Below are 27466 nucleotides of genomic sequence, written 5' to 3'. Positions count from 1 at the left end.
ATCTTCGACCTGGCGGCCGGCTACTGCCCCCTCAGCCACTTCCAGTGGCAGAGCGTCTGCCCGGGAGAGGGGACGCGGGGCTGCTACGTTCCCGCTCGCTGCTTCTCGGTGGAGAAGTTCTGCAGGCACTTCAGTCACCTGAACAAAAGCCTGCTCCCTCTCTTTGCCGCCATGAACGGGAACGACTACGTCGATCTGGCAGCCCTCGAGGTGTTCTTCTGCAAGGTGCGCTTGCCCAAGGGCTGCGCGGCGGGGAAAGGGGGGAAGCACGCCCGCCTTCAGGGGCTTCTGCGGTGGTTGTCGCAGTTTGCTGAGCCCACCGAAGCCATCGACAGCGTGCTGAAATACCTTAAGAAACACCAGAGAGAAGAAATAAGGGAGCTTCTGTGCACTTCAGTGGAGGATTATACTCCGTCTGATGTGAACCTTGAGGACTTTTTTCAGAATGGGAAGTATGAATGTGAGGCTGCCAGGAAAGCAGACTTACCACGGTGGGTACTCGATGCTTTGGCAAAAGGTAAGCTGGCCCCATTCATCAGCGATGCCCTGATACTAAGAAGTACCTTCCTCCACGTTCAGGTGGAGAACATGCAGAGACCTAGCGTGCACAGCACAGCTTTGCCCATTCGACAAGTTATCTATGGACTACTTCTGAAAGCATCTCAAAATACTGAAGCTGCTTCTCCAAGTCAGCAGACCAACAAGCTGCCAGTTGTATGTGAATTTGACAGATTCCAAAAGACACTTAAAAAAACATTTGTTCAAGCAGCAAGCCTACCCACAGATTTTTGTGATGATCATTTTCCTTTGGAGAAGTTAATTGAGGTAAATGGTTGTCACAACAGATCACGGTTAACAGTGTTTCACGAGTGACAAAAAGTATTTGAGACTCACATTTGCCAACTGGTCATTAAATGTGATGCCTGAACTATGCCACCTCAGTAAGTAACTACGTAATACAGAGGAACCTACAGGGCTGCGAGCTTGGCCTGTGATAGTTAGTTGAGAAGCTACATAGATTGCCTTTATTTTCTTTTCTTCCCTCCCTGCCCCCCCCCCCCCCCGATACAAAACAAACAGACAAGTGATACGAAAAGTTGGTTGTGTGTGTATGTAGTATTGCCTGAATTTTCCGTTCTACGCCCTTCTTTCATCCTGTGCATTCTGTTACACTAATACTTGCTTTTATAATTATAGGAACTCAGTTTCGTGAAACTTAGAAAACTGCAATTTAACACTACAAAACATTATATTTGATCAAGCTATGGATGTTTCAGAGCAATGTTCTGAAACAAAATATAAGCCATGCTTTTTTACTAAAAATCACTGTTACTTCATGTATGAATCTTGCAGCTGCCCAGCAATTTTACCTGCTGCCAAGTATGTGTCCGGCTAACGTGGACTCCTGCTGCTTGCCAGACAGAACAGCACCTGAAAAACAGCTTGTAATCAAAGGAAAGTTGTACTAGGTTAGTTCAGGTCACCACTAGCAATTCTGTATATTTAAATTCTAATGATTAAGACTGTAATTCTTGCTGTGAATGGAAAGTAATCTCCCATTCCCAAAGTTGCATAACTGAGGTTTTGTATGCAGTAATTTTGAAACGTCTGGAAGTACCATCTGTGTCTTTAAATACTGCATATTTAAGCCACATGCTCTGTCAATTCTGGCATTCAGATCAACTGTTAACACATCTCTGTGTATGTGCTGTATGCTTTTATCACTTACTGGTGGCTATTTCATGTAAGAACCAAGTCTGATCACTACTGAGACCATTAAGTGCTACACATAGCTATGGATCCAAAGGCCTACATACAGGTTATTTTACACAGGTTATTGTTACAGGCCTTTTAGATTATGAATATGGAAACGAGTTTGAAAAATCATGTTCTGTGATTTTAAAGAGACATTAATGACACCCTCATTTGGTGTTGGTAAATATGCTGTTTGTTTAATGAATTTGAGCTTCTGCTATTATAAGAAATCTCCTTACAAGATATACGGGAATTATCAATTCAACAGAAGGTTAGAAGAAGAAAAAGTTATTCTGCGTTTAAAGTGCTCTAGGCAAAACCTACTTCAGTTTATCTTCTACCCTGAGGATGTCTGCCTAAGAAGAGGCAAAACCATCCTAATCGAGGTTCACAAAGCACTGTAATTACACTTGAACAGCCTGCTATGATTTTGCTGCATGCATGAAGTTACACACTTTTTAGAAGTTAAATAACACAACAAAGAGGGAACATGTGCTAGGGAACACATTAATATACTGCAGGTGAAAAATGCAGGCTTCACACTTAAGAATTCATTGTGATTACAGGTAAGCATGTTCAACATAATCAAGAACAGACATCACCATTGCATCTCACAAAGCAAGGGTAATTTTTGCGAGGCACAGAGTGAAGGTTTATATATAAATATTTACCATACCAAAGTAATTTTAATGCATTATGGTTACAAGATTTTCCAACCAAGTCTACACAGGAGTTTAAGTCACCTGATTTGAAGACTCTGAAACCTCTTAAAAATCTAACTTCAAGCAATTGTAAAAAATGAGTTTTATCTTTCTACCTAACATTTTTAAAGTAGTATTTAAAAATATTTCCTGTTCAGAATATATATGAAACTTAAATACTTTTTTATCAAAAACATGAAGTGCTAGCTAGTTTAAACACAAGTTTGTTTGCCTTTTGGAAATAGCTCACAGCAAATTAAGTCTCTTACCTTCATTTTTCCAGTCCATTTTTTTTAATTTATTTCCAGGTGCCCGTATCATGCCGTCAGATGCTTTTGCTGGAGACTCTAGGAGTGAAAATAAGTTTCCTAGAATCTATCCCCAGTCACTTACAACTCCCAATTGCTGTAACGTGTTACTGGATATGTTGTTCTGAACCAAAAGTTAAGTTGCATCAGTTAAAGGCTTTACTTCTAATGATAGTGTCTGGAGAACTTCACAGGATAACAAATGATCCAGGTATGTCTCCAAAGACAATTTTAGGTGTTCAGCTACTATGAAAATCTATACAATAATTCATTTTTCCTCAATTATGGTGAGTTGTCCAAATTCAGATGAATTAGCATTGATTTACACTATATCCTGAGGTGTCACATTATTGGCATTGATACAGAGTAGAGAAACAAGGCTAGCATTTTATTGATACAGAGTAGAGAAACAAGGCTAGCATTTTATCCATATAAAACAGTACTGTGCCATCTTGTAAAATAGTAATTTGCATTTACAAATGCTTTCTTTAGGACTAAAAGATTAATTTAGATATAAAAGCTACAAAAAATAAGCTTAACATATTTGTGCATCAAAAGAGAATCAGAGTAACTACTATTGATGCATTCAGATAACTTTTTTTTTTTCTTGTGACTTTTTCTAAAATCATCTGTACTTAAAAATGCTGAGTTGCACAGGCACCCTTTATTTGCCTGTGTATTATGAGAATTTGAAAGTACTAAGTTATCGCAGAAATTGTGTCAGTAATATTTATACCTGTTAGTTAGGGTGGCATTTCCTCTAGGAGTCCTTCATTTGATGGCAAAGATTACACATGCCAGGGTTATACAGTTTCTTGCTAATAGAAACTGGACAGACATGGTTGCTACCTGCTTCCCAAGTGGATGGCAGTGAGACAGAAATCTTGTTTGGAATTGATCCACTCACAGAACAGCATAGCAAATTACTTAAGAAATAGAATTCCCGATTTCACAATTTCAGATTCTCATGGATGTTCAGACTTGATTTTTTTAATGCAATTTTATGTCTTAAAGTTCAGTTTGAGGCATTTGAAAACATGAAATCAAACTGGAGGTTTGAAGACCCTATACATTGCAGATAATTTTTGTACTGTTCACTGCAGAACATTTAGTTGCATGTCATTTTGTATTTATAACCTAGATCCCACACTTGTACGTGCTGAAGATGACAGTATTGCATATAATGAATTTCTAAAATGGAAGGAAAAGAAATTGCAAAATACAGACTTTGATTTAGATGCTGCACACAGTTTTTGCCAGTGGCAGTGCTGTCTTCAGATGGGATTGTATCTCAACCAGCTACTTAGCACTCCTCTCTCTGAGCCAGACCTAACTAGGTAAGGATGTTTCAAGAAATCTGCTTTTCATACAAGCCCCCGATGAAATGCACGCACACGTTGTTTTATTTTCTGTGTCAAAGTCCTTTGGCCAATTTTACAACATTTGAACTCTCTTCTTTAAAGATACTAATATGAAGAAAAATACTGATTGGAGTAAGTATCCCTTAGGAGCCCACTCTTGGATCCTGTATGTAGTTAAGACCGTTTTTTTCACTAAGCAGCATGTTTCTGTACCTGTCCTGCTGAGACGTGATTCTAAATGAGGATTCTCTCCTTCCTTTGAGCAGGCTTTACAGTGGGACCCTTGTGCACAGACTGTATCAAGAGCTTAAATTAACACCTTCAGTGGAAAATCTGTTCAGTTCATCTCCAAAAATGACTCAGCTTTACCAGGTTTTGTTAAATACGGTGGTGTCAACTGTATCCCTAGACTTCTTTCAGAAGATGACCAAGACCAAATCAGAGTCCTGCAAAAAGAAGAAAGCATCTAATAAGAAAAAAAAGACCATCAGGTGCGCTATACCAGAAACACAGCATTTATGCAATGTTAATAGGTTTGCATCACTTGAAGTGGATGACTGAAAGCGTTATTCCTGAAATAACTTTTAATGCCATGCAGATGGAAGAAATTATATTAAAATATGTGACTATTGGAATTTGCTCAGCTGTTTTCACAAAAGTTCCCAATTCAGTCTTTACCAACAATTCCTGCTTCAGGGAATTTTTTTATTTACTTTTTTGGTAACTAAGACTTTTTTTATACAGCACCTCTTTTATTTATAAGTGGTAGTATTTTGTTTTTCTTTAAAGGTATCAGTTTAATTGAAAATGAGAGAAAAGCTGTTCAGCATTTCAGAGCTGGACTATTTTAGAGGAATTCTTTTCCTGAACACTTATAGTTGGCTATCCCTCCATCTCCCTGAATACTTACAACTTCCAAAAAGATCCGATATTTAAGTTTGTATTTGAGGAACACACTGATTACAGTCGTACAGATCAGATTAAAATGGAAATTTGACAGATTTAAAAATACCGTAGAATCAGTCTTTACAGGTAGAGTATTTGTACTTTTGGGGACAGCTAACTTAACCTACTAGTTCTCACTGAGTAGTGCTTGCAGTATTGTAGGCACTGAACTATACTTGGGGAGAAACTTCAGCTTCTATTCTCCCCCACTTTTAACTAAGCAAGAGTTAAATGCTTATATGCGTATACAAAGCTGTTATGTACTAGCAAGTTTCAGCAGGTTTGCTAATTTAGAGTAATTTTGTACTCTCTTCTGCCATTAACAAACTGTTGTCATTTGAGTTAACCTCCTTTGCTTAAAGGCTATACTAAAATTACAGACCTGTTTAATTTGCCCTGATGTACACTAAATTATTTGACAAACCTTTACTATCAACATAGTAATACTGAAAAACAATTTATATCTAAAAAAATCCTACACCATCACTATTTCTCAGTGCTTTGTATTAGATAACTTTCCAGCAAAATTAGTCAGTTTACATAAATGCTTTTCTTGTAAAACTCTTGCGTTTCCAGTGTCTTCCCCATGTGAAATCCAATTACAACATTTGAGCTTTTTCTCCTCCAGAATCCATATACATTTTTTGACATTCAGGAAAATCTTGATTTCCATCTTTAATCATTAAGGTTTTGCTCATTACTTACCAGAATTCAAGCTCGACTCCTGCATCAGCATGTGCTCAATTTTCAGTCCTGGTTATGTCTCCTATCAGACAGTTATCCACATGGAAGTAACTCACTAGATCTTGTGACTTACAGAAAGGGTCTCTGATAGCATACAGCTGAGTTTTGATACTGCTATGATATATTCAATGAGAACAGAGTAGATTTGTAACATCTAATAAATTAATGAGACTGGTTTTGAGATACAGTCTTAGTAATATTTGTCTTCAGTACAAAACTGCTACTTATTAAACTACCAGCAGATGGCACCTATGCTCAACCATACAGCAAGTTACTAGAACTTTACAACCCAATTTTAAACGGACTTGAGTTTGCAGCAGTCTGCAAAGTCACATTTGCATCGGGTGACTATATTCATAAATTTAAAGTTCTTGATTTTAGTAACTAAAACTTAAATCCTTAATCATCCAAATCATCCTCTGATCCATTATGATCCCATGTGTTTCATTTTACCAAGTTTGTCGTTCCTTATGGTTTTTAATCATCAGAAATACATTTAAGATAAGTCTTAAATGTAAAAACACAGGCATCTTTGATTCCACTTTGTTAGTGCTGTGAGAAGACAGGTCTTAATTTACTCTGAATCCCATATTGGAAAAGTGCTGGAGAACTTGAATTCTTCAGATTTGCTGAGAAGTATCTTCAGTTAGATAGTTCGGAAGACTGGGATAAACTCAAGTATTCCACTTTCGGATAAAAAGCCTGTTATGATCACATGGCATTCTGAGAATGCCTTTGGGAGTGCTGACTTGATGATTGAGAATTGTTCTACTGAAAATGTGATCTCAACGCAGACTTCAGCTGTTCTTTGTTGCTGACAAAATGAAATAGATCTCATTGCAAACACCAGTCCTGTATGCAGAAGAAAATGATTACCGATTCTAGGGTTACTATTCAGAATGTAAATCAAATGTTCCAATTTTCCTTTTTAGGTCACTATAGGTTTTCAGTCTTCCTTGGGGGGAAAAGTAAAATAAAAAAAAAAAGGCTGTTATTAAAACTGAAAAGTTCTCTATTCCATGCTTTAGTAAGAGCAACTAAATTCCTTGGTTGCTGTCTGTTTTCAAATGCCTCAATTTGTGGCAAAATCCCACTCCTGATTCAATTGTTTTGGAGAAAAACCTCTCAAACTTGCTGTTAATTAGTAAGTGTTCTGAAATTGTACTGAAATACTGAATACACTATAACAATACTGAACAACTACAGCCCCACTTGTCAAAGATGGTAATAGTTCAACGGAGGAACTCTGTTCAACTTTGTTCAACTGTTCAAATCTGTTCAACTTCTGAAAGGCAGAACCGCTGGAAATAAACTTTTGCTTGAAGACATGAGAGCATTTCTGTAACAGGTCATCTCATTCAGGCCCTACCAGCTCAGTGGTTCACATAACATCCTGCAGCAAGAGGTGAGGGCCAGTCTTTCCCTTTATACCACACCAGTAGTCCAGCTAACGCGCATATTGAGCAGGTCCAGGTCAGCCAGAGCAATGGCTGAATTGCATGTGTAAAGCAGACTCGATGGTAGGCTCATGTCCTGTCTGGAGCCCCACTTCCTGACCAAGTCTGGGAATCTCCAGGGGGTGGGGCGGAAGAAAAAAGAGAACAATTAAAATTGTTAAAAATTAAAATAGCAGAGAAATTCATACAGCCCTTTCCAAACTGCCTTGTTTTTCATGAAGTCCCCAGATTTTGAGCGTGGCATGTGGGGCCAGCCAGAAAGGTAAGTGCAGAAATATCCTAGTGCCCATTTACGACAATTCCTCGTTAACCAACAGGATGATCTTCATGACAGCAGGGCCCAGAGCCAATACCAATGCTACACTCTCAGGCTACAGTGTGAAAAGATATGTATCCACATGCTTGCAAGCCACAGAGATACCATTACGTCTCCAACTCTCCTTAGAGATCTTAGACATCCTCTTTTCAAGGTCCCCTAGGTAGTTGTTGCTTGCATTTCCTCAAGGGATGGTAAGTCTTACTCTGATGAGAAAACACGGATGACAACAGCTGCAAGTCTATTCTGCAGAAGAACACTGTTTCTAATTAGAGAATATTACAGTACAGACATTATCATATATTAAAAATACTTTTAACAGATCAAGACATGAGTCTATTACAATACTTTCCTAGACACACAAAGTCATTCTGTAGGTTAAAATTATAAGTTACACTTACAGTAGAAAGTTTATTTTTATAATCGGGGTAGAAGAAGGAAGAGGAAGGAAAACCAAGCTTCTTTGAAAGAGGGGTGGGGGTTTTCGCCATTGGAGCAAGGATTCGTGTATTCATTTTCCAATTCAATACGCTACATTTCAATAACACTACTGTTTATAATCACTCAAGTGATCTAACAGTCATAAGCTAAAGTAAACATGGAACAGGACATGAAGCAAAGCTTGTATCTAAAGTTATATCAAAACAAGCATGCTAATCTGGTGTAAATGCCAGTTTCTTTTAAAACAAAGAGACAGCACACTTTTAAGAAAAGCAAACATTTACTTCAAATTGCAGTATAGGCTTTTCAATCACAGAAAAAGAAAAGAAAAACAGTGATCCAACAGCGGTCACATCCTGTGCAAAAAAACTCGGGATACAAAAAAACTGTAGCACAAGGTACTTGAGCCGCTTACACATTGCAGGATAAAGTAAATAAATACAGTAGCTAGAATATGGCACTCTTGTGACAGACTAAACCCAGTGGAATGCCTCTGAAATATTTTTTCATCCTTGTATAAGTAGCAAAGTCCCACCACCATAAAAGTAAAATAGTACAATGTTTTAAATAAAAACAAACTAAAATATTTATATCTAAGAGGATTTTACACAGTTATATCTTTTAAGTGCAGAAAATGGGACTTGGGCTTGGATCTTCCTTTAAATTAACCCACACACACACAAAATTCCGTTCAATCTCAAAAGTAAATTTATGTTTGAGGAAAAATGTTACCAAAGTTGCATAATTTCATTTATTACTCCCAGAGCTGGAAGTTAAATTATAAACAGTCTTGAAACATGAACGTTCATCCTTAGCCAGTAAAACAAAGGACTTGTCAAAAGCCCTTAGGATTTCTTTATCCTCCAAATATTGTTTTTCTTCCTCCTACATCTTCAGACAGCAATCCCTAAGTTTGCAAACAAAGAATGCAATATGCATCATACATCAAGAAAAGACGAAGTTGACGAAGAAGAACTTCCACGTTTCTGGATCTTTTCCTTGCTTCTTTCAAACTTCTTTATGATCTCAGTCACTATGCACACAGAGGAAGTGAGTCCCAGAAGAAACAGTAAATCTGGAAAGAGATAATTAGCCTTTTTAAAATTTGCTATTTAAGGCTGAGGGCAGACTTACAAAAGAACTCACAAGACTTTCAAATTGCTCCCCAATCATTGGGTAAGTTCAGAAGAAATGGAGCAAGAACCAATTTTTGCAGGACCAGAAGATTAACATGCATAGTTTATGCACAAATCCTATGTACAGGCATGATATTTCCAACTTCTAAAGTATTTCATAACCCTATTTTTATTAACATCTATGAAAACAAAGAACACTAAGCAACATAATTAACTTCATACTGAAAAAATATTAATATAACCAGAAATGACACAATGAAAAGAATTACGTAAAAACATGTATTTCATGACAATTGTTTATTTTAACTTCAGAAAAAACGCAGAAGTAACAAATGTAATTAATGAGGCCAACAGCATTATCTATCTGTAGCTTCTTAAAATCCATGTCTATTTACCCTACAACAAGGCAGTTGATTATTTAATAAAGGATCAAGATTTCTAAATAAGGTGTTTATATTTAGAGACAAAAATTGCTAAATAGCAAGATTAACAGTGCTTAAAAAATGTCAATGAACGAACGCTATGCTTCATTTTTGCCTGCATCAAAAGTTGTATTAAAAAATCTTAATGTACATAAGCCCCTAAGAAATTTAAGAATGCACTGATCAGTTGTGTACCATATGCATTTAAATCATCGTTCCCAAAGAAAACATCTAAAAGGATTTTTTTTTTAAAAAAAAAAAAAAAAAAAAAAAAAAAAGAGGTCAGCAGGCTTTGTATTCCTGTTGTATGCAAACAGCCAGAAAGTGCTCTTATAGAATGATCAGCTAATGCATTTACAAATGAATCCTTAACGTACAATTTAGAAAAGGGAACTGTTCTTACCCAAGACACTCAGGCTCTCTGTTTGGAAAACCTTCTGAAGTGGAGGAAAGTAAATGACCAACAACTGCCCCATTATAGATCCAAGGACAGCATAGCAGAACATTTTGTTACTGCAAAGTCCAATCTCAAACACAGATTTTGCCTGTTAAATAAACAACACATTACACTGTAAGGTAATCTTAATTAACTAGACATGTAAATAATTTGTAACAATTTCTTTTCATCCAGACTTTTAGAAAAATGTAAAAAATTATTGTTGATCTTTTAGATAATCCAGAACAAGTTCTTGAACAGACTAATTGCATTTTTCTCTCTGGTAAACAGAGTACAAATCTTGTCTTCATAGTCAACGACTTGTATATTGAGCTGACTTTTCTGCAAGTACAGTGCATTAGAACGTGGTCTCTACACTAGAAGGAAGTGTGTTTTGTTGACCCTGACAATTCACATCAGAAAATAGAGTGCAATTTAGAGTAAATGTAGCAATATATACTAGCAACGTACTTTTCTCCAACTCACACAAAATTTCAAACTTGTTTCCTTGAAGCAAAAATATAGACAGAAAGAACAGTTTAAGAAATTTTTGAGACATTTTCCTTGGATTATGGGCTTAGGGTTACAAAATAAAATAGTTAAGGCCTTCAAGAAGTTTCAGATTCTAGCAAGGATGCTGATCTGACAGAATTTTCAGCAAAAAATCCAACCAAGCTTACACAGCAATACAAATCACACTTCAACATTTAATAAATATTTCCTTGGTCCTTCTGTCACAGGACAGAAGCATTACTACCAGCTCCGCATCACATAAACAAATTAAGGAAACTAATACTTATCTGTAATTTAAGAAATCCTACCTAGTAAATATGTAAAACTCTGAAGCTTAATAGCAGACTTTTGAAACAGACACAGCAAGATCCTCCCTCAAAGAAAATTCCGCTTATTGTGTAAAGTCTGTGTAAATGGACAATACGAATCACTTACCTGAGATCTAGAACTCAAAGCATTGAACATATCAAAAAATACAAAACAGGTGAAAGTCATGGTTGTATCTCGAGGCGTTATTACATTGTCTCTTAACTGCCAACAAAAGAAAATTAAATGGCTTCAGCATGCTTTAAACCCTCCACAACTAAACAAAGTTATTACAATAATTCAAGTTCTACTAGCTAGTAAATGAAAGCAAAAGCAAATTGTTCGTCCCAAGCTGATTTAATAAATCACACAGCAAAAATTACACACCTGTAATTTAGAACAACTTGTAATTCCAAGCTGTGATTAAATGAAGCCTCTTGACAAATATCCACGCAAGCACACGGAGTACCAAGAGTTCTATAATGCACTAGCAAAAGTTCAAACAACATTTTGCTCTACTGGCAAAAGAGAGTGAAATGGCCGTTTCATAATAGTCTGGCTAGAAGATTTGTACAATTACTTTCTATGGGCTGAAGTTTCCCAAGTCGATTTGGGACCTTGAAAAGCCTGCGTTAAAATAGGTATTGGGGAATAAATCTGTATTCCTTATTTCAACAACTACTTCAAAAATCTTCCTCTCTAATCTGCTACCTGACTAGATTATTAAATAAGCATGGACAAAACTTGCAACTAAGTTCATACAAATTCTGAATTCCAAGTTATGGTATAAATAGGACTTCTTTTAAATTAGTTTGTTACTGCTTTAAGTTTTGTAATTTTGTCATACCTCTCTCCAGAAGACAAACAGTGTTCCACACACGATAATTATTGATGAAACCAGTATTTTAACAATCAGGTTTTTGGTCAGAATGCTGTCCTTCAAATTTCTTGGAGGCTTCCGAATAACATCTTTATCCACAGGCTCCACCCCAAGACTTATAATTAAAAGAACATCTTAGATTTTTATCATCATAAAAATAATTCACTACTTCTAACTTAAGGACTAGATCTTCTGAGTTGAAACATTTTAATCTTCTCTCTATAGCCTTAGAATTATTTACATAAGCACATGACATTTTTACTTTCAGAAAACTGAGTTATATTTATTAGTAACAGGCAACATTCTACTATTGCAGTTTGAGTCCATCAATACATGGTATCAGACCATATTTAAATTACCAGATGTTAATTTTAAAGGAAGCTGTAATGTTATTTATGTACCCTATTTCATAGAATCACAGAATGGTTAGAGTTGGAAGATCATGTAGTTCCAACCTGCCTACCATGGGCAGGGATACCTTCCAGCACCAGCCCCATCCAGCCTGGCCTTGAACACTTCGAGGGAAGAGGCATCCACAACTTCTCTGGGCAACCTGTTCCAGTGTCTCACGACCCTCAGAGTAAAGAATTTCCTTCTAATATGTTATCTAAGTCTACCCTCTTTTGGTATGTCTGTTACTGTGATCAATCTAGCTAAGGAATTTACTGCTAGTTCCTTTCCACCTCTCCTTCCACCATCTATCTGCAGGGAAGAGGGTCAGTGGAAAAACCCAGAGGAAGCCAGAATCCTGCATCCAAGTCTCATGGCCATAACCATAAAACATCTTTACTTATCTGTGCTGCCCTCATGATTATCGTTAGATACTAAAGCAAACCAAAATTAATGAACATAGACCTATACTGCAAACATTGTAGTTCAAAGAGAAAGTTTGCTGTTTCAGAAACATTTCACTAAAGTTTAACCACAGTTTCCTTTATGAGCAACCATTTTCCTTGCTGAAATAAAAGAACTACAGACCTCTAATGGAATTTAAAATTATTACTTACCTTTGAGCCGGGGGTCCGTCCATAATAATATTGATCCATAAGATCTGCATGGCATTGAGAGGATTAGGAAAGTTCATTAATGTAGCCAGTGAGATTAAAGTCAGTGCTGCTATACTCCTGTTGAAAGAACCCATTTTTATAACTGTCAGCATGGAACATTTCTGAAGATCCACTGATAACTGCTTTGTAATCAACACTTCAACTGTTTAAGAGTAGATACAGATTTTGACAGTGTGAATCATGACTGACGTAAGCCTAACTTCAAAGGTAGAGCATGAATTCATTTAGAATACTCATCTTGACCCAGTCCATATTTTAAAATTGTTTTGGCAATTAAAAGACAGTAAATTTGTATCTTAAAAACATCCCAAACTTTAAGATGACATTTCAGAGTAATCATTCACCTTCACCTAATTGATTTTTTTACTGGGGAACTAGGTCCTACACTTTTATTGTGCCAGAAGTGGAACTTCTAAACATGGGTTTGGAAAACAAACTGCTTTTACACTTTTGATGTAAACACAACCACTCTGTGCACCTGTCACTAGTTTGACTAATCAGTTAAGGCAAGGTACTACCCCAGCTCCCTAAAAATACCTGCACCACCCCTCATTATTAGCAAGATGAGAAGGCTAGGCAAAAGACTGAAAACAGATTAGCTGATTGCAAGCTTGGTATTAGAAACCTCTCTAAACAAGTATGCACTAATTGCTTTCAGTGAAAGATTAAGTGGTTTCATAACCAACAAGAAGAGAGCAAAGCTTATAATAATTCCAAATTTAGCGCTCTACTGAACCCTATTATGCTCTCCCTGCAAAGACGGCCAGAAAAAAAAAAAAAAAAAAAAGGGTAACTCATTCATTAAAAACTTGAGGCTACCATTCCCAAGGCTACCAGGCAAGCACACTTTGCTAGAATATCTATGCTTAGCTATTTTTCAGAAGCAGACTCCTAGCCTTCTACCAATGCAGGACACTAGTCAAGATAAAAAGTATATAACACTTTTTACAATTTTTACGCAAGTTTTAAGAGGTTGGTGTTTTCTGCATTTTGCTGGTTTGGGGTTTTTTTGGTGGGGATTTTTTTGGCTTTTGGTGTTTTGGGGGGGAGTGGAAGGGTGGTATTTGTGGTTGTTTGGGTTGGGTTTTTTTTTGTTTTATCTTCTGTTTTAAATTTCTGCAACTTTATTCCACCACTCTGAAATGCCATGAAGGCTTCAAAAAAGTACATGAACAATGCGGTGAAGAAGAAAACTATGTTCCTGAATCCAGATTCTGTAAGATACACTCAAAAAATTTTGAAACTGAGGCTTAATTAATTCTTGTCTTCTTGTCTTATGTACACATGATATAGTTAACACCACAAACACATAGGGATCCTTACACACAAGAAAAGGAAGTCAACTTCACAGAGCTAACTCGTTCCACAAACCAGCATATAGATTACAGAGAAACTAACCTCCCATTTCCCTGGTTCCCTCCATTTGATATACGTGTTCTGGTTAAGGAGAGAATGACTACGAACTTCTCCTTTAAACAAGGATCCACAAGGTAGCTATCTTGTTTCTCTCCATCCTCTCAGTTAGGGATTTTTTTTACGTGTTCACAGGAAGCACTGTGACAAAGTTACACGTCTGTTTATTGTCCTATTTTCTGGTTCTTTAAAAATGAAACAAGCCACCAAGCACAAAATACTGAAAATTCAATAGCATTGTATATCAGCTTCCTACATCATATTTGCAATGTTCACATGAATTTATGCAGCATCTACTTTGTGATGCTTTGATTCACTCACAATGTAGTTAGAACCTTTGATATTGTCAACTTTTGAAACTTACGTGCTCAGTTGAAATCTAACAAAATTTTTTATGTTATTATAAATTCCTTTACCCTCTTCAATTGCAGACCTGCAATTAAAAAAAAAAAGATTACATCAATAGACAAATGAGACTACTACCAAAAAAGCTTAGAAGAAACCCAAAAAGCTATTATTTTAAGCAGCAATATAAATGTCAAGAAACAAATGGAGTTGAGGTTCTAATAACTTTGCTAGTCATTATTTTTCAACTTGACTATGAGATTAATCAAAGTAGGTTTTTTTCCAGCTGCTTAACTCTCAAAATTAAATGGCAATAGTAAAATCTCCCCCTTGTTCTTTAAGATCCACCGTCATCCCTTATGAGACCTTCCAATTCAAGTTAGATAATTTTAAAAACAAAAAAACACGCTTTTAAGAAACCATAGAAATGTAGCATGAAGACCATGAATTCTTCCCGCACCAGAAATAAGTATGTATAGACATATCTTTTCAACCTCTAGCATGTGTTGCAACTTGCCTATCACATTATCACAATTATAGCAGTGAGAAAGTGTTTTCTAATACCTATATCAAGTCTACTGTGCTGCAAATAAAACTGGTTGCTTTCTTCCATTCCTCCAACAGCCAAGAACGACAGTTAGTGAGCATTCCTTTTGTAACTTTGAAGACAAAAAGATTAAAGGGGTTCGCGGAAGTATATAAAACTATGGAAGCTCATACATATTTTTTTTTCCTTATTGTTCACCACTCTTTTCTATCTCTATTGAGAACTTCCCTGATGAAGTGACAGAAGTGGATAAAGCATTCCAGCAAAAGCCTCATCAAGCCCAAGTACTTACCACAGATGTCCTTCCTATGTACTCATCTAAAAATATCTTAAAATTATTCCCTTCTCTTTTTTGTTTTTGCACAACAGTACATTGCTGTTGGCTGAATTAGTATAGCAACCTTTTAACTCTAAGATCATCCTTTGACATACTGCTACCTAGGTACTACATTTCACTTCTTCCCAAGGATCAAGCATCATACTTTCAGATGAACTGAAGTGTTCAGAGAGTGATGCACAATTTTGAAATGAGTGCTATCTTGCTAGACAGCAGTCCAGGTCTTGCCAAGAACTACTACCTTCAAAAGTCAGATGGTTTAAATTCAGAATAAGATAAGTTTAGCTATACCATCTTTGAAGAACACCAAAAAAAAAAAAAAAAGAATAAGTAACAAATAGCTGGTTACCAGAAGTTGGTAACTTGTTTTCACCCGAGATATTTAAATAGCTGATATTCCTTTCCTTTTCTGACACATCACATTTAAAGAATTGAAAACAAACACAGCGCTGTGTAAAATTTTTAAATTCTGAGAGGAATGCGCGCTCTCATTTTGTAAGATTTATGCTTCTGAATTATGAAATTAAATGAAGATGAATCCTAATGACAGCTAACAGACTCATAATTTAACCTCAGTTTTGGTTCCAAAATTCTACTACCATAATCCTACTTGGAGAAGCAGAAATACAGCTTAGTTTTTATAGCACATATATGCACAACCTCCTTTGTTACTTACATCTGGTCTATGTACAAGACCAAAGTAGCAAAGGTCTAGATATGTAAATACATTTTTTATGATTATTCACATACATAAAAAGACAGAAATGCTTAGTTGCCCCTTGCCCCTTATCCTCCCAGCTCTTTTTTTTTAAGAATATAATACAGGTAATCACCATAAAGATAGTTCTCCTGACTTAGCCAGGAACTACACTTACAAATTCAGGGAATTTCTTTTGTTTTTAACTCAGGCAACATTCCATTAAAAATATGTAACACAAGGTATGCACATAAATGCCACCTACATTATTGTCTGAAAATCATCATCCACGAGGATCATATCTGCTGCCTCTTTACAAACATCTGTTCCAGTTTGTCCCATTGCTACACCAATATCTGCAGCCTTCAGAGCAACAGCATCATTCACTCCATCTCCTGTCATAGCTACTACAGCACCATTATTTTGCAGGGACTAAAGAAATGGAAAAGAGCTTAAATGAGGGATTGAAATAACCCATCCTATAAAATTATTCTAGATACAAGGTTTGTGTCATCATCCCCTACCCCCCATGCAATTTCTTCTCATTCCACTGTAAAGTCATAAAAAAAAAGAAACAAACACACAGCTATTTGTATTGTAATGAATTTTTACACAACATTTTAAGTTCAACTTCAGTTCATATAGTCAGACAGCCTAAATTTTAAAGTTAGGTTATATAAAATCTACCTTTAAGAGAAAGTAAAAAACTCTAGAGGAAGAAAGAAGATACTGTATTTTCATTTTAACATTTATCACCCTCTTATAATTCTTAATATATTCCAACTCTCTCAATGTTTTACTGCTTCATCCTTATTGTTGCTTTTCTGATTGTTCCAACTGTTACACTGAGTACGTCCCTCTTTGCAACCTTCTTTTGTGAGTTTCTGAATTACTTCAGATATGGCTTGAAATTCATGCCCTTTTTATCCTGTTCTGAGAAATATCAGAAGCATGGTTCTTACAAGCTCCTAGTCAATTCAACTGCAATGTGTCACAAAATTTCAGTCAACCCCCAGCTTCCTACATAGAAGAAAGCATGACATTGCCTACCACCAGCTGCCTATCCCTTGTGGGCACTACACGTATTTCTAGGTAATATTTTCAAATACACTTAACTTTCAAACTAAATGCATTTCTGGTTTCATCCTGACACACTGCAGCATGTTATAATTTAAGTAAAGGCACCAGAAACAGTACCCATAGCAACAGTCCAGCATTTGAGCCTCTAGTAAGACATACCTTTATAATTTTCAATTTATGTCGGGGACTGGCTCTATAAAACACTGCAACCTGTTAAAAGCAATTGAAGAAGTAGTGAAAAGTTGAGAAATGTAAAGAATTGCACTGGATTCTATAAAGCTAGAGAATAAATATATTATCAAAGGCCAACTGTACTCTTGTTAGCACTGAAGTTGAATCACCAGTGAGCTGTGTTTCTAATAGACAAATCATTACTTTCAGAGAAGACCCAAAGTGTGTTCTGGTAAACAAAGTTGGTGCTACTTATTTCAAGATAGAATATGCAATTTAAAAATCCTCTGAAATTGTGAAGCAACTGAATTACAATGGCTTGCTGCTGGCCTTCCTGACTAAATTCATGCAGGCGACTGAGTAGCTCAGCTCATATATATAACAATAAAGTTTGCATGTTCAGACAGTCCATACTTTAGTAATTTGTAAGAGAAGTTGTCTGTATCTTTAATGATTTTTTTAAATGGATCTACTGATTGTACTGAGTCCATGCTGACTCTACAAATAATGTCTTTTTCCCTTGTCAGCATTAGCGGCAAGCTACTTGGGACATTTCAATTGTACTAGTTTGTGTAGCTTATTAGTAACAGATTGAAGTCTTAAAGCTAATTAATAAAGATTCCATCTTGGAAGGAATTATTTTTCAGCCTTTTTTTGTCTCTGGTCTTCTCTGTAAATTGAAATTTGAGTACATGGAATTTAGTTTTCAATGAACTCCATACTGTTAGCATTTGCATCTATTTTTCCTTTTTAAGAAGCTGGATAAGAAGTTAGATTCCTCCACAGCCACTTTAGACTGTACACAGATATCAATCCTATTGATTAATTAATTCCTAACATCGAAAACAAATTGGTTCTCACGTCGAACATGCACAAAGTAAATTTGTAGCTATTTCAGTTATTTGTGGTCGTCAGCCCTTAACAATACGTACTACCAGATAAACAAAAAAATTATTACTTGCCATACAATTCTTTTTTTCTAAGTTTGTTTTTGTGAGTCACCAAGGAAAGACACAAAGCTGACATGCACATTTCTTGATTGTAAATATTGGCTTTTGGCTTGCTTACATCAGACTCAAGCAGTCTAATTTTGCATTTTTTTTGCAAACAGAGCAGCATTTTGATGCATCAATTTTGCAACACAGCCAAGCCTAAACCTCAATAGCATTTGATTATGCCTTCACATTTACAACTTTGACATTGGCTAATACATTTAGTTATTTAATAACAAAAAAAGTATTAAGTAGCAACTTAATAAATAGACCCTTTCAAAATTCTCAACCAGTGACCTCAGATCGATTAAAAGTCATTAAAGATACAGACAGATCCTCTTAAAAATTACAAAAGGATGGACTGTCTGAACATGCAAACTGTAAGTTTATATATATTAGCTGAGCTACTCAAAGAAAATGGTCTAACAATAGAAAAAGGTATGATGCTCACTGAAAGTGAGAGGTAGCAAAATGAAAGTTCTGATATAGGCATCGAAAGCTAAAAAACAAATTGAATTGTTAAAAGAGACAAAATTAATAAACTCTCTAAAAAGATAACCCTGTGAGTTGAAAGAAATACATTTTCGTATGGTCATACGTCAAACCAAAAGATACTTGTTTGATCTGGGACAGCTTCTCTGTTACTGTACTAAAAGCCTCTGGTAATTTACTGTATCACCTACTTCTATTAGAACCATGTTATTTGTATCTCAGAATTTACATTTTAGCTTTCCACAGATAAAAGCATTTCTCAATATAAAATATATCCTTTACTGCATTTCAGTAAGTAGTATATTAAAACAAACCTTTGGTGTTATTTGAGAAAGCTGCTGAATATCCAAATCATCTATTTCTTCTCCAGAGATTGCCTGCGAATTTTTGGAATACAATCCAAGTCGACTAGCTGAAAATAAACAATAAAAAGGTATTATAACAACTTAGCTTCTTGAAACATTAAGTATTGATTTTTTTTTTTTAAACCTAGAGCAGAACATCTTAACACCTTATTGATTCAGTATACTGGAGTAAATTATCTGAACTCTTGAGTAACAAACACATGCTACAAAGTCTATTCTGATCAGATGTTTATCTCCTCAGTCTTTTTAGGTCTAAAGGTCTGGACTTCATTATGTCAGGTGCCATACAAACACAAGATCTCAGTCCTTTCTAAAGAATTCAGAGTTCAAAAATAACAAGATAGAAAATGAAAAATGACATGAGGGAGACAAGGGAAAAAAGTCTCTGAGAAAGTATCGCTAATTTGGGGGTGTACTTTTTATGTGTGCATTCAACTTTTTGTTTATCATTCATATGTGAAGAATTCATATTCTGGCTAAACTACTTGTACTTTAATGTATAATATTGTAAAAAGAAGTTAAGTAATTTGTTTACATATTTATTAATAGTACTTAAACTTCAGACTTCATTATATGGAAAAAAAAGATATTAGATAGTACTGAAATGCTATATCCATCCTAAATACTCATTGTCACCAGCTATTTTAGTTTCTCCCTTTTGCTATGACACAGGCATCCAAAGCTGAGGGCAGGGAGTGTGGTTTTGAGGGTGTAAGAATGAGAATCAGAAATCAAGCACATGTTAAAACAAAATACAGTAAGAAAATACATAGCATAGTATCAAACAGCAAAAGTCATACATTAACCAAATTCAAAAAACTACAGTTTAAGCTGAAACCAAAGTTCAGCTTACGGCTAGAGTTATTGGTTTTTTTTCTAATTCTACTATGCCATATCCAACATACAGAACTCAAACGTTAAAGGCTTAATACCCACACTTCATAACAATTAGCTAGGTGTTGCCAAAATAGAAAACGAGTGAAAAATGAAAGGAAGTAGACTATTCATACCAATGGCCACTGCAGTCTCCTGTGAATCTCCAGTAATCATTTTTATTGCAACTCCAGATGTGATAAGTGTAGTAACAGCTTCTTTTACCCCAGTCCGTGGAGGATCAATTATTCCCACAAGCCCCAAAAAAGTTAGTTGTCCTAACTCAGGACCAGAAGCTAAGGCTAGAACTTTTAGGAGACAAAAAAAAAAAAAGTTAATATTTGAAATTAACATTGACGTCAGCATTTAAAACAACATCCAATACCTGTTTTCAAAAATGAAAATTAATGGCATACAACTATATATCTGTATATTGCCCAAAGGCCTCATTGCTGAAAACATTTTGAGTAGATTCATTCGAGTGTTCCACTTGAAATTAACTTATAGCAAGAAGATGTTCACAAATGAGACCTAGCTGAACTTGTAGGCCAGCATAAAGCAAAGGGTGGAAATTGCAATTTTCTTTTTTTTTAAACCTTGGTAGCAATGTCTGTTATCTTGAGCATTCAAAATAGCCTACTTATGTATATTCCTCTCTTCTAAAAAGCAGTCTTTTTACCAAACACACATATTCCATGTTTTACAGGTAAGTTTCCTATTTGTTCTCAGATGAAAGTGTTTATACTTTCACTGTGTGGAAAGAGAACAGCATCTAGCTTCGTGGTTTCTCTGTACATGTATGGTCTTTTATGCAAGAGGATGAAAAGAAGGATCAGTTAACTTATTTTTATTTTCTGCTTTGATTTTTTCTTTGAGAGAGGTAGATTTTATTGAGTACATGCTGAATATTTTCTGGAATGTCTTTGCCAGTAAGACTCTTAATTCAAATATATTTAAATGACATTAGAGTTGTAAGAGAAAAGCAAATTCATATTTTTCAAAGCATTACCGTAGGTATTTTGTTTGACAGTGGTCTGAAGCAGACACAAAGAATGGCTGTCCGAACAAAGCAGCACAAAGAGATACCACACCTAGCATAAGCTCTCCATTTCTAATAATTTGCATCCTAGGAATTTCCTGAGCCAAATAGTACCCATACCTTCACCTTAAAAAGCTGTTGATGGACTTAACAGCCTAGAGGTCTCTTTACAAAGGCCAACAAAGCTAGCCATGTATAATACTAGCCCACAATCACTCCCTGTAAATCATCTTGTGAAAAATACTTTCAGTTCTACTTGAAAATCCACACAGCTTGTTAACATAAAACATAGAACAGTTTAGGTTGGAAAGGACCTTGAAGATCATCGAGTTCCAACCCCCCTGCCATGGGTAGGGACACCTCCCACTAGACCAGGTTGCCCAAGGCCACGTCCAGCCTGGCCTTGAACACCTCCAGGGATGGGGCCTCAACAACCTCTCTGGGCAAACTGTTTCAGTGCCTTACCATCCTCACAGTGAAAAACTTCTTCCTAATGTTTAATCTAAACCTGCCCCCTTCCAGTTTAAAGCCATTCCCCCTCATCCTATCACTACATGCCCTAGTAAAAAGTCCTTCCCCAGCTCTCCTGTAGGCCCCCTTTAGGTACTGGAAGGCCGCAATAAGATCTCCCCAGAGCCTTCTCTTCTCCAGGCTGAACAGCCCCAACTCTCTCAGCCTCTCCTCATAGGAGAGGTGCTCCAGCCCTCGGATCATGCTCGTGGCTCTCCTCTGGACATGCTCCAGCAGGTCCATGTCTTTCTTATGTTGGGGACTCCAGAGCTGGATGCAGTACTCCAGGTGGGGTCTCACCAGAGTGGAGTAGAGGGGCAGAATCACCTCCCTTGACCTGCTGGCCACGCTTCTTTTGATGCAGCCCAGGATACGGTTGGCCTTCTGAGCTGCGATTGCACATTGCTGGCTCATGCTGAGCTTCTGGTCAATCAGCACACCCAGGTCCTTCTCCTCAGGGCTGCTCTCCAGCCATTCCCCACCGAGCCTGTATTTGTGCTTGGGATTGCCCCGACCCAGATGCATGACCTTGCACTTGGCCTTGTTGAACTGCATGAGGTTGGCTTGGGCCCACCTCTCCAGGTTTCCAGGTCTGGATGGCATCCCTCCCTTCCAGCATGTCTACCTCGCCAAACACCTTGGTATCATCGGCAAACTTGCTGAAGGTGCACTCAACCCCACTGTCCATGTCGGCGACAAAGATGATAATTCTAATAGCATCATCTGATGTGCAATTATTTGCGCTAGCCTAACTCAAAGGTGCCAACAGCCAAAGTAATAGGAAAATAAACAAATTCACATTTTAAAAAAAAATGCACAAACATCTATAATAAGATATGGGAGCAATCAGGTAGCAATGTACTGTTTAGTTATGGTCACATGCAAGAGATGACAGGAAATCAGCAGTGTCTTTTCTCACCATTTGCAATTTAATCATGTTATTATACAGGTCTTAGGCAACAACACCTGTTTTCCACTCCCCCATTTTCAAGAAAGAACTGAATCACCTAATGGCACTTACCGAACAAAAAAAAAAATTTCCTAGCGTTTTTAGGTTTTGGGGGTTTTTTGTTTTGGTTAGTTTTTTTTTTTTAAACTATAAGCAGTGCCATTTTTAAAAATATGGTTATTTTGAGAGACTGAAACAGCCTTACCCCTAAGTCCTGCAGAGCCCATGGATGTCTTCTCTTGCTGGTATTGCTCTCTCTGTTGTTGAACAAGAGGTAGGGTCTGCCCCTTACAGTTATATGATGTACAGTACCTAATGACTTGTTCATAAGCACCTTTCATAAAGCAAACTTCAGGTTTGTCCTAAAAGGAAAAAGAAAACATTGTTGTGTGCACATGTGTGTGTGTAGATATAAATATATACGCACACAAGTACATACACATACACACCTAAGAATGGTGTATCTGCACTCTTCTGAAGAGTCTTCAGAACACAACGCAAATCAAAATTACACTTCTAAACTCAGAAATCTGTTCTTTTGAGTATCTCTACACAGCATCTGTTCCAGACTGGCAATGTCAAAAGAGCCAAGCTAACAATCAGTATCTCATTTCAGTAGACATTATACACATTAGACACTGCAGGTCACAGTTTATAGACTAAATAGACCATTGAAAGGACAGAAAAACCTACACAGAACATAAGACCTGAAAGACCTTTAGCTCATCATCTGACCAGCTGCACAGGTCATTAAACATCACCTGCATCTTTGTACCATGCCTAACAACTCTACTATTTTCCAGATAGCCATCTAGCCTTGATGGTATCAAAGAATCGAGAATCCACACCACCTGCCTTGAACACTTAACTCCAATGTTAATTCAACCCATCCTTTCCCTTCCTGCCTTTCCCATTAAAAATTGCTGCCTCAGCTCAATTTCCAATCCCTGATTCTCATCTTCTCCCCGCTGAACTAAAAAGCTCTTTTTAAATATATCTATTTTCTCACTGTGAAGGTATTTATGCACAGTAGTCAAGTTACTTCAGTCTTTCAGAGAGGCTAAACTGATAGAGCTTTAAGTTTCTAATCCCATTGCATTTTCTTAGCCTTTGAATAATTTATGCTCCCTTTAAAACTACTACCAATTTTTCAACAATCTTAAAAGTGCTGACACCAAAACACAGACACAACAAATCTTTACATAAATGAAAACCATACAGCAATTTCCACTCACTACTCTTTATACAGACAAGGATTACACAACCATATTATCCATACAGATAAAATGAGTCAAATGCTTTGTTTCCACTGTGATATCTGAACACTGTCAGCAAGCCTTTTTTTGGTCACAAGTACTAGGAAATATTCCATAAATCCAAGATGAAGTCTGTTGGTGCACATATTATCTCGAAGGCTCCAGTTACCAGACTGGCAGTGACTATGTCAATATTTGTAGCAAAACCATTCAGATTGGTCTAAATGAAATATGAATGCAAATATGTATGTGAAAGCACCAGAAGATGGAAAAAGAGGTTAAAGAATGGTTTGTATTGATAATCCAGTACACTGTTGACATCGATAAAACCTGTCAACACTGGGGAATGTGCTGTCTGCATCAAAACCAGAAAACCTGTGTTTTCAAACAAAAGAAATTTTACTATCAAACATCAAGGCACCTTCTTGCTCTTAATTCATTATGTAACTATGCAGCACTGAAAGAGCTGAAGATTGGCAGAATTGCTTTACATGTTTGAGGAGGGAGGAGAAGGAAGAAAAACAAACCAGGTATACGTTCAGAGTCTCAGATATCAAAATACTTAAAATAATTTCCCAGTATGACTTTTATGGAAATAATTTCTTGTGATTTTTAATCTGCACTTGAGAGCTTGAAACTAAAACTGTGCCTATTATCAAGCCGTGTTCCCAGGACTGTGCACTACTACCAGCCTGCCATAACTTCTGAAGTGAAAAATTAGGATATTAAACAAGGTAGACAACCATTCTGCAGAGCCACCGCACAAGGAAATAGTGATTGAAGTTTACCTGCTGTGTTCTGTGAACACATTTCACAGCCATCCATTTTTGTTCCGAGCTGAAAGGATATTCAGCCTTTCTTATGTAGTCTTCCTGGAGTCCATCTAAACCCATCTGTACAAAACAGAAGTACGACCACGATGTCAGGACCGCTTCTTTTCAAACAGCTATGCAATTTGTTGATTTGTTGAGACATCCTAGTTAACAATCATTACTTTGTTAAAAACCAGTTTTGTCTTTAAAGTTGCTTTTGAGCACGCTATTGCAGTTTAGACAAACTTCTGACAAACTAGCACTGAAACCTCCTACAAGCTTCTTTCAGGCTTCAGTGTAAGTCAGACCATTTAACACTATGCTATCATTGATCCAAGGATCTTGAAATACTTTGTAGATTATGACCATCCACAAACACGTCTTGTAATGGCTAGTAATGTAGCTAAAACAAAAACACATCTAAATTCCCAAAGCCTTTTTTTCTTTTCACATCTATGTAATTTCTCTGCTAGGAGGGCCTACAAAATTACAACACAAGGCTGTGGCAAAGTCTGGAGGAGGCAATTTAAGTTTGAATGATCCAACCTGAAATGAGGTGGTTTTTTTTTTCAAGTTATCCGAAGCACCAAAACATTTAATCTGAAACTAACCATGAATACTCCAGATAAAATGCACTGCATTCTCAATACTGTTCCCTCTCCACCACTGATGCAACTCACACCATTCCATGCTCTACACCTAACCAAGTCCAAGAGAAAGTGGTGATTAAAGAAGATGCAGAAGCAGCAGCCTGCCATAAGCCATTCTCAGTACTTACAGAGCTTCACAACTCCTTCGCTACCTCCCTTTCCAGCAACAGATGTGAAAGACCCCTGTTCTTCTCAGTTTCTGTGGGCTCATGCCAAAATAACATCACTCTGGTCCTTTCCAGTAAAAGACTTGGGACTTGGAATGAGTCTCAGCAAGAAGACAGATAAATCTCCCTCAGTTACACAGGGAGAGAAAGGCTGTAATGCATTCAACTTCCAATGTTTTTGAGTTTATTCACCGTCACAGAAAAAAAATCAAGTGCTCAGAGGCCTTGCCACATTTCTCAGCAGCTGTAATGGGTGTGTCACAGCATTATAGAAAAAAACAAAAACATTTAACCACAGTGTTCACAAGTCAAACTACATGTGCCCTGCACTTAAAGGCCCCTATAAATGCTGCAGTCACCAATACATCAGTTATCAACTTCTTACTGCTTCTGATGAGAACTAGGAAAGAGACAGCACAATCAATATTCAACAGGTAAATTAGCTTGTGGCAGGTAAAATGACAGTACTAACTGCAAAAAGATGAAAATAAAGATTTTACATCAGTTCTAAATATTTTTTTCTCTCATCTTTCAAAATGTCCAAGGATTTCCAGCAATTAAGAAACATAGGAGATGAGCAGTTGCAATACAAATCAAGGAGCCCCAAAGGAGAAGAAAATGAGGGGGAAAAAAAAAAAATAACAAACAAACCCAAACTTATTTCTACACACTTCCCACCTGCCATGAGTCCAAAAAGCACCATCAAGTACACACCTTCATAGCAAGCGCAATTAAAGCCCCTTCTGTTGGCTTCCCCATTAACGTGTTGTTTCTAATCAAAGCATCATTGCACACACAACCGGCCTAAAAGAAGAGGAAGGAAAGGGGAGAAAACAGACACAAAGTAAATGCCATACAAAACTCTTGTGCTACATCATCAATTAAAACTCACCTCTCTGTGCCAAGAACTTACCTCAACAATTTTGCTAAGGGATGGGTTGTTATAACCATGAATAACTTCACCATCAAGCATCACTTCTCCAAACCTGTTATAACCTACTCCTGTAACCTGCAAGACAAACAGCCAAAGGCGGCATGCAATGTAATGTTCACCAGGTTCATAAACTGTTTTAATCTCAGCTTTTTACTATAAACTACTGATAATTTAAAAAAGGCCATTCATGATGACTGATTTTACCCCATGTGAATGGATTCTCCTACTCAGCTTCTAATGCAGCAGGTGCTAAATTAAGGAATAAAAACTCTGAAATACATTAGAGACTAATTTTTTTTTTTTTATTTTAAAGTTGCAATTTTGCAATTTAGCAAAATTGCAAATTTTTTTTTTGCAATTTTTTTATTTAGCATAAATAAATGCAGCGTGTGGTGTTTTCTTACAGTATTAGGCTTGCTTTCTTTTTTTCTTCTTTCTTTTGCTTTCTAATTTTTTCTTCCTATTTGTCTTTATCCTGGTTAATAATGCATACCCCTTGCAGGGGAATGGAAGTACAGAGCAGAGTCCTACTTTCATTCAGTAAGAACGAAAAAAAAAACAAACAACCCATACTTGAACAGCCTCTCAGCTGCGACCTCAGAGAAGTGTTAAGAACAGTAAAAAACTGATTTTTAGTGCTTAAAAAACAGGCATCCCACTAGGATCCTAAAAAAGTCTTCATATCTACAGCATTAACAGCTTTTTTTTTTTCTTTTACATCCATTTCAATTTCTCTTTGAATCAGGAAAAAGGAGCTGATTCGACCCAGATGTCAACAAATTGTACTAGTAATAAAGAAAAAGCAATTACAGTATTCCTATAGAATTCTAAGAATAGAAAAATAAATACCAGAATATATAAAGGTAATTAAAAGGAAAGAATAAGAAAAAATGCCAGTATTTATGCTTACAAAACTCAATGACAAGACCCTCTATTAACTGTAATGTGAAAAAAAAAAACCCTGATCAAGAAGAGTTTGAGAATTTAAGAACCTATTTAAAACATTTCCATGAAACCACATCTAGTTTCATACCTTGCTGCTTTTCCAT

The 27466-nt window shown here is 36.6% G+C and overlaps 2 protein-coding genes across 3 annotated transcripts in view; one reads left to right on the top strand and one right to left on the bottom strand.

Moving 5' to 3' along the window:
- On the top strand, positions 1–4483 carry ASTE1 (asteroid homolog 1 (Drosophila); the record flags this gene model as incomplete). Its single annotated transcript, XM_009879608.1, is given in 3 exon segments — positions 1–825; positions 2765–2975; positions 4392–4483. Coding segments are annotated over 3 exon segments (1128 nt in total), but the record flags the coding sequence as incomplete, so codon positions are not given.
- A 3809-nt stretch (positions 4484–8292) lies between these two features.
- The window catches only part of ATP2C1 (ATPase, Ca++ transporting, type 2C, member 1), a 50545-nt gene continuing 31371 nt past the window's right edge, over positions 8293–27466 (bottom strand). For both annotated transcript variants that reach the window (XM_009879596.1, XM_009879595.1), the window contains exons 14-27: positions 26397–26492; positions 26198–26287; positions 24643–24747; positions 22804–22960; positions 20238–20408; positions 19177–19274; positions 17367–17417; positions 16393–16559; positions 14566–14634; positions 12729–12845; positions 11689–11836; positions 10971–11066; positions 9990–10131; positions 8293–9103 (exon numbers count right to left, since the gene is read on the bottom strand). In XM_009879596.1, the coding sequence (XP_009877898.1) occupies positions 8967–9103; positions 9990–10131; positions 10971–11066; positions 11689–11836; positions 12729–12845; positions 14566–14634; positions 16393–16559; positions 17367–17417; positions 19177–19274; positions 20238–20408; positions 22804–22960; positions 24643–24747; positions 26198–26287; positions 26397–26492 (1644 nt within the window). In that variant the 3' untranslated portion in view covers positions 8293–8966. The remainder of the gene's footprint in view (positions 9104–9989; positions 10132–10970; positions 11067–11688; positions 11837–12728; positions 12846–14565; positions 14635–16392; positions 16560–17366; positions 17418–19176; positions 19275–20237; positions 20409–22803; positions 22961–24642; positions 24748–26197; positions 26288–26396; positions 26493–27466) is intronic.

Source organism: Charadrius vociferus, unplaced genomic scaffold (assembly GCF_000708025.1).
Source record: "Charadrius vociferus isolate BGI_N301 unplaced genomic scaffold, ASM70802v2 scaffold722, whole genome shotgun sequence".
In the NCBI taxonomy this organism is placed as follows: Eukaryota; Metazoa; Chordata; class Aves; order Charadriiformes; family Charadriidae; genus Charadrius; species Charadrius vociferus.
This window is presented reverse-complemented; position numbering and strand designations above follow the sequence as displayed.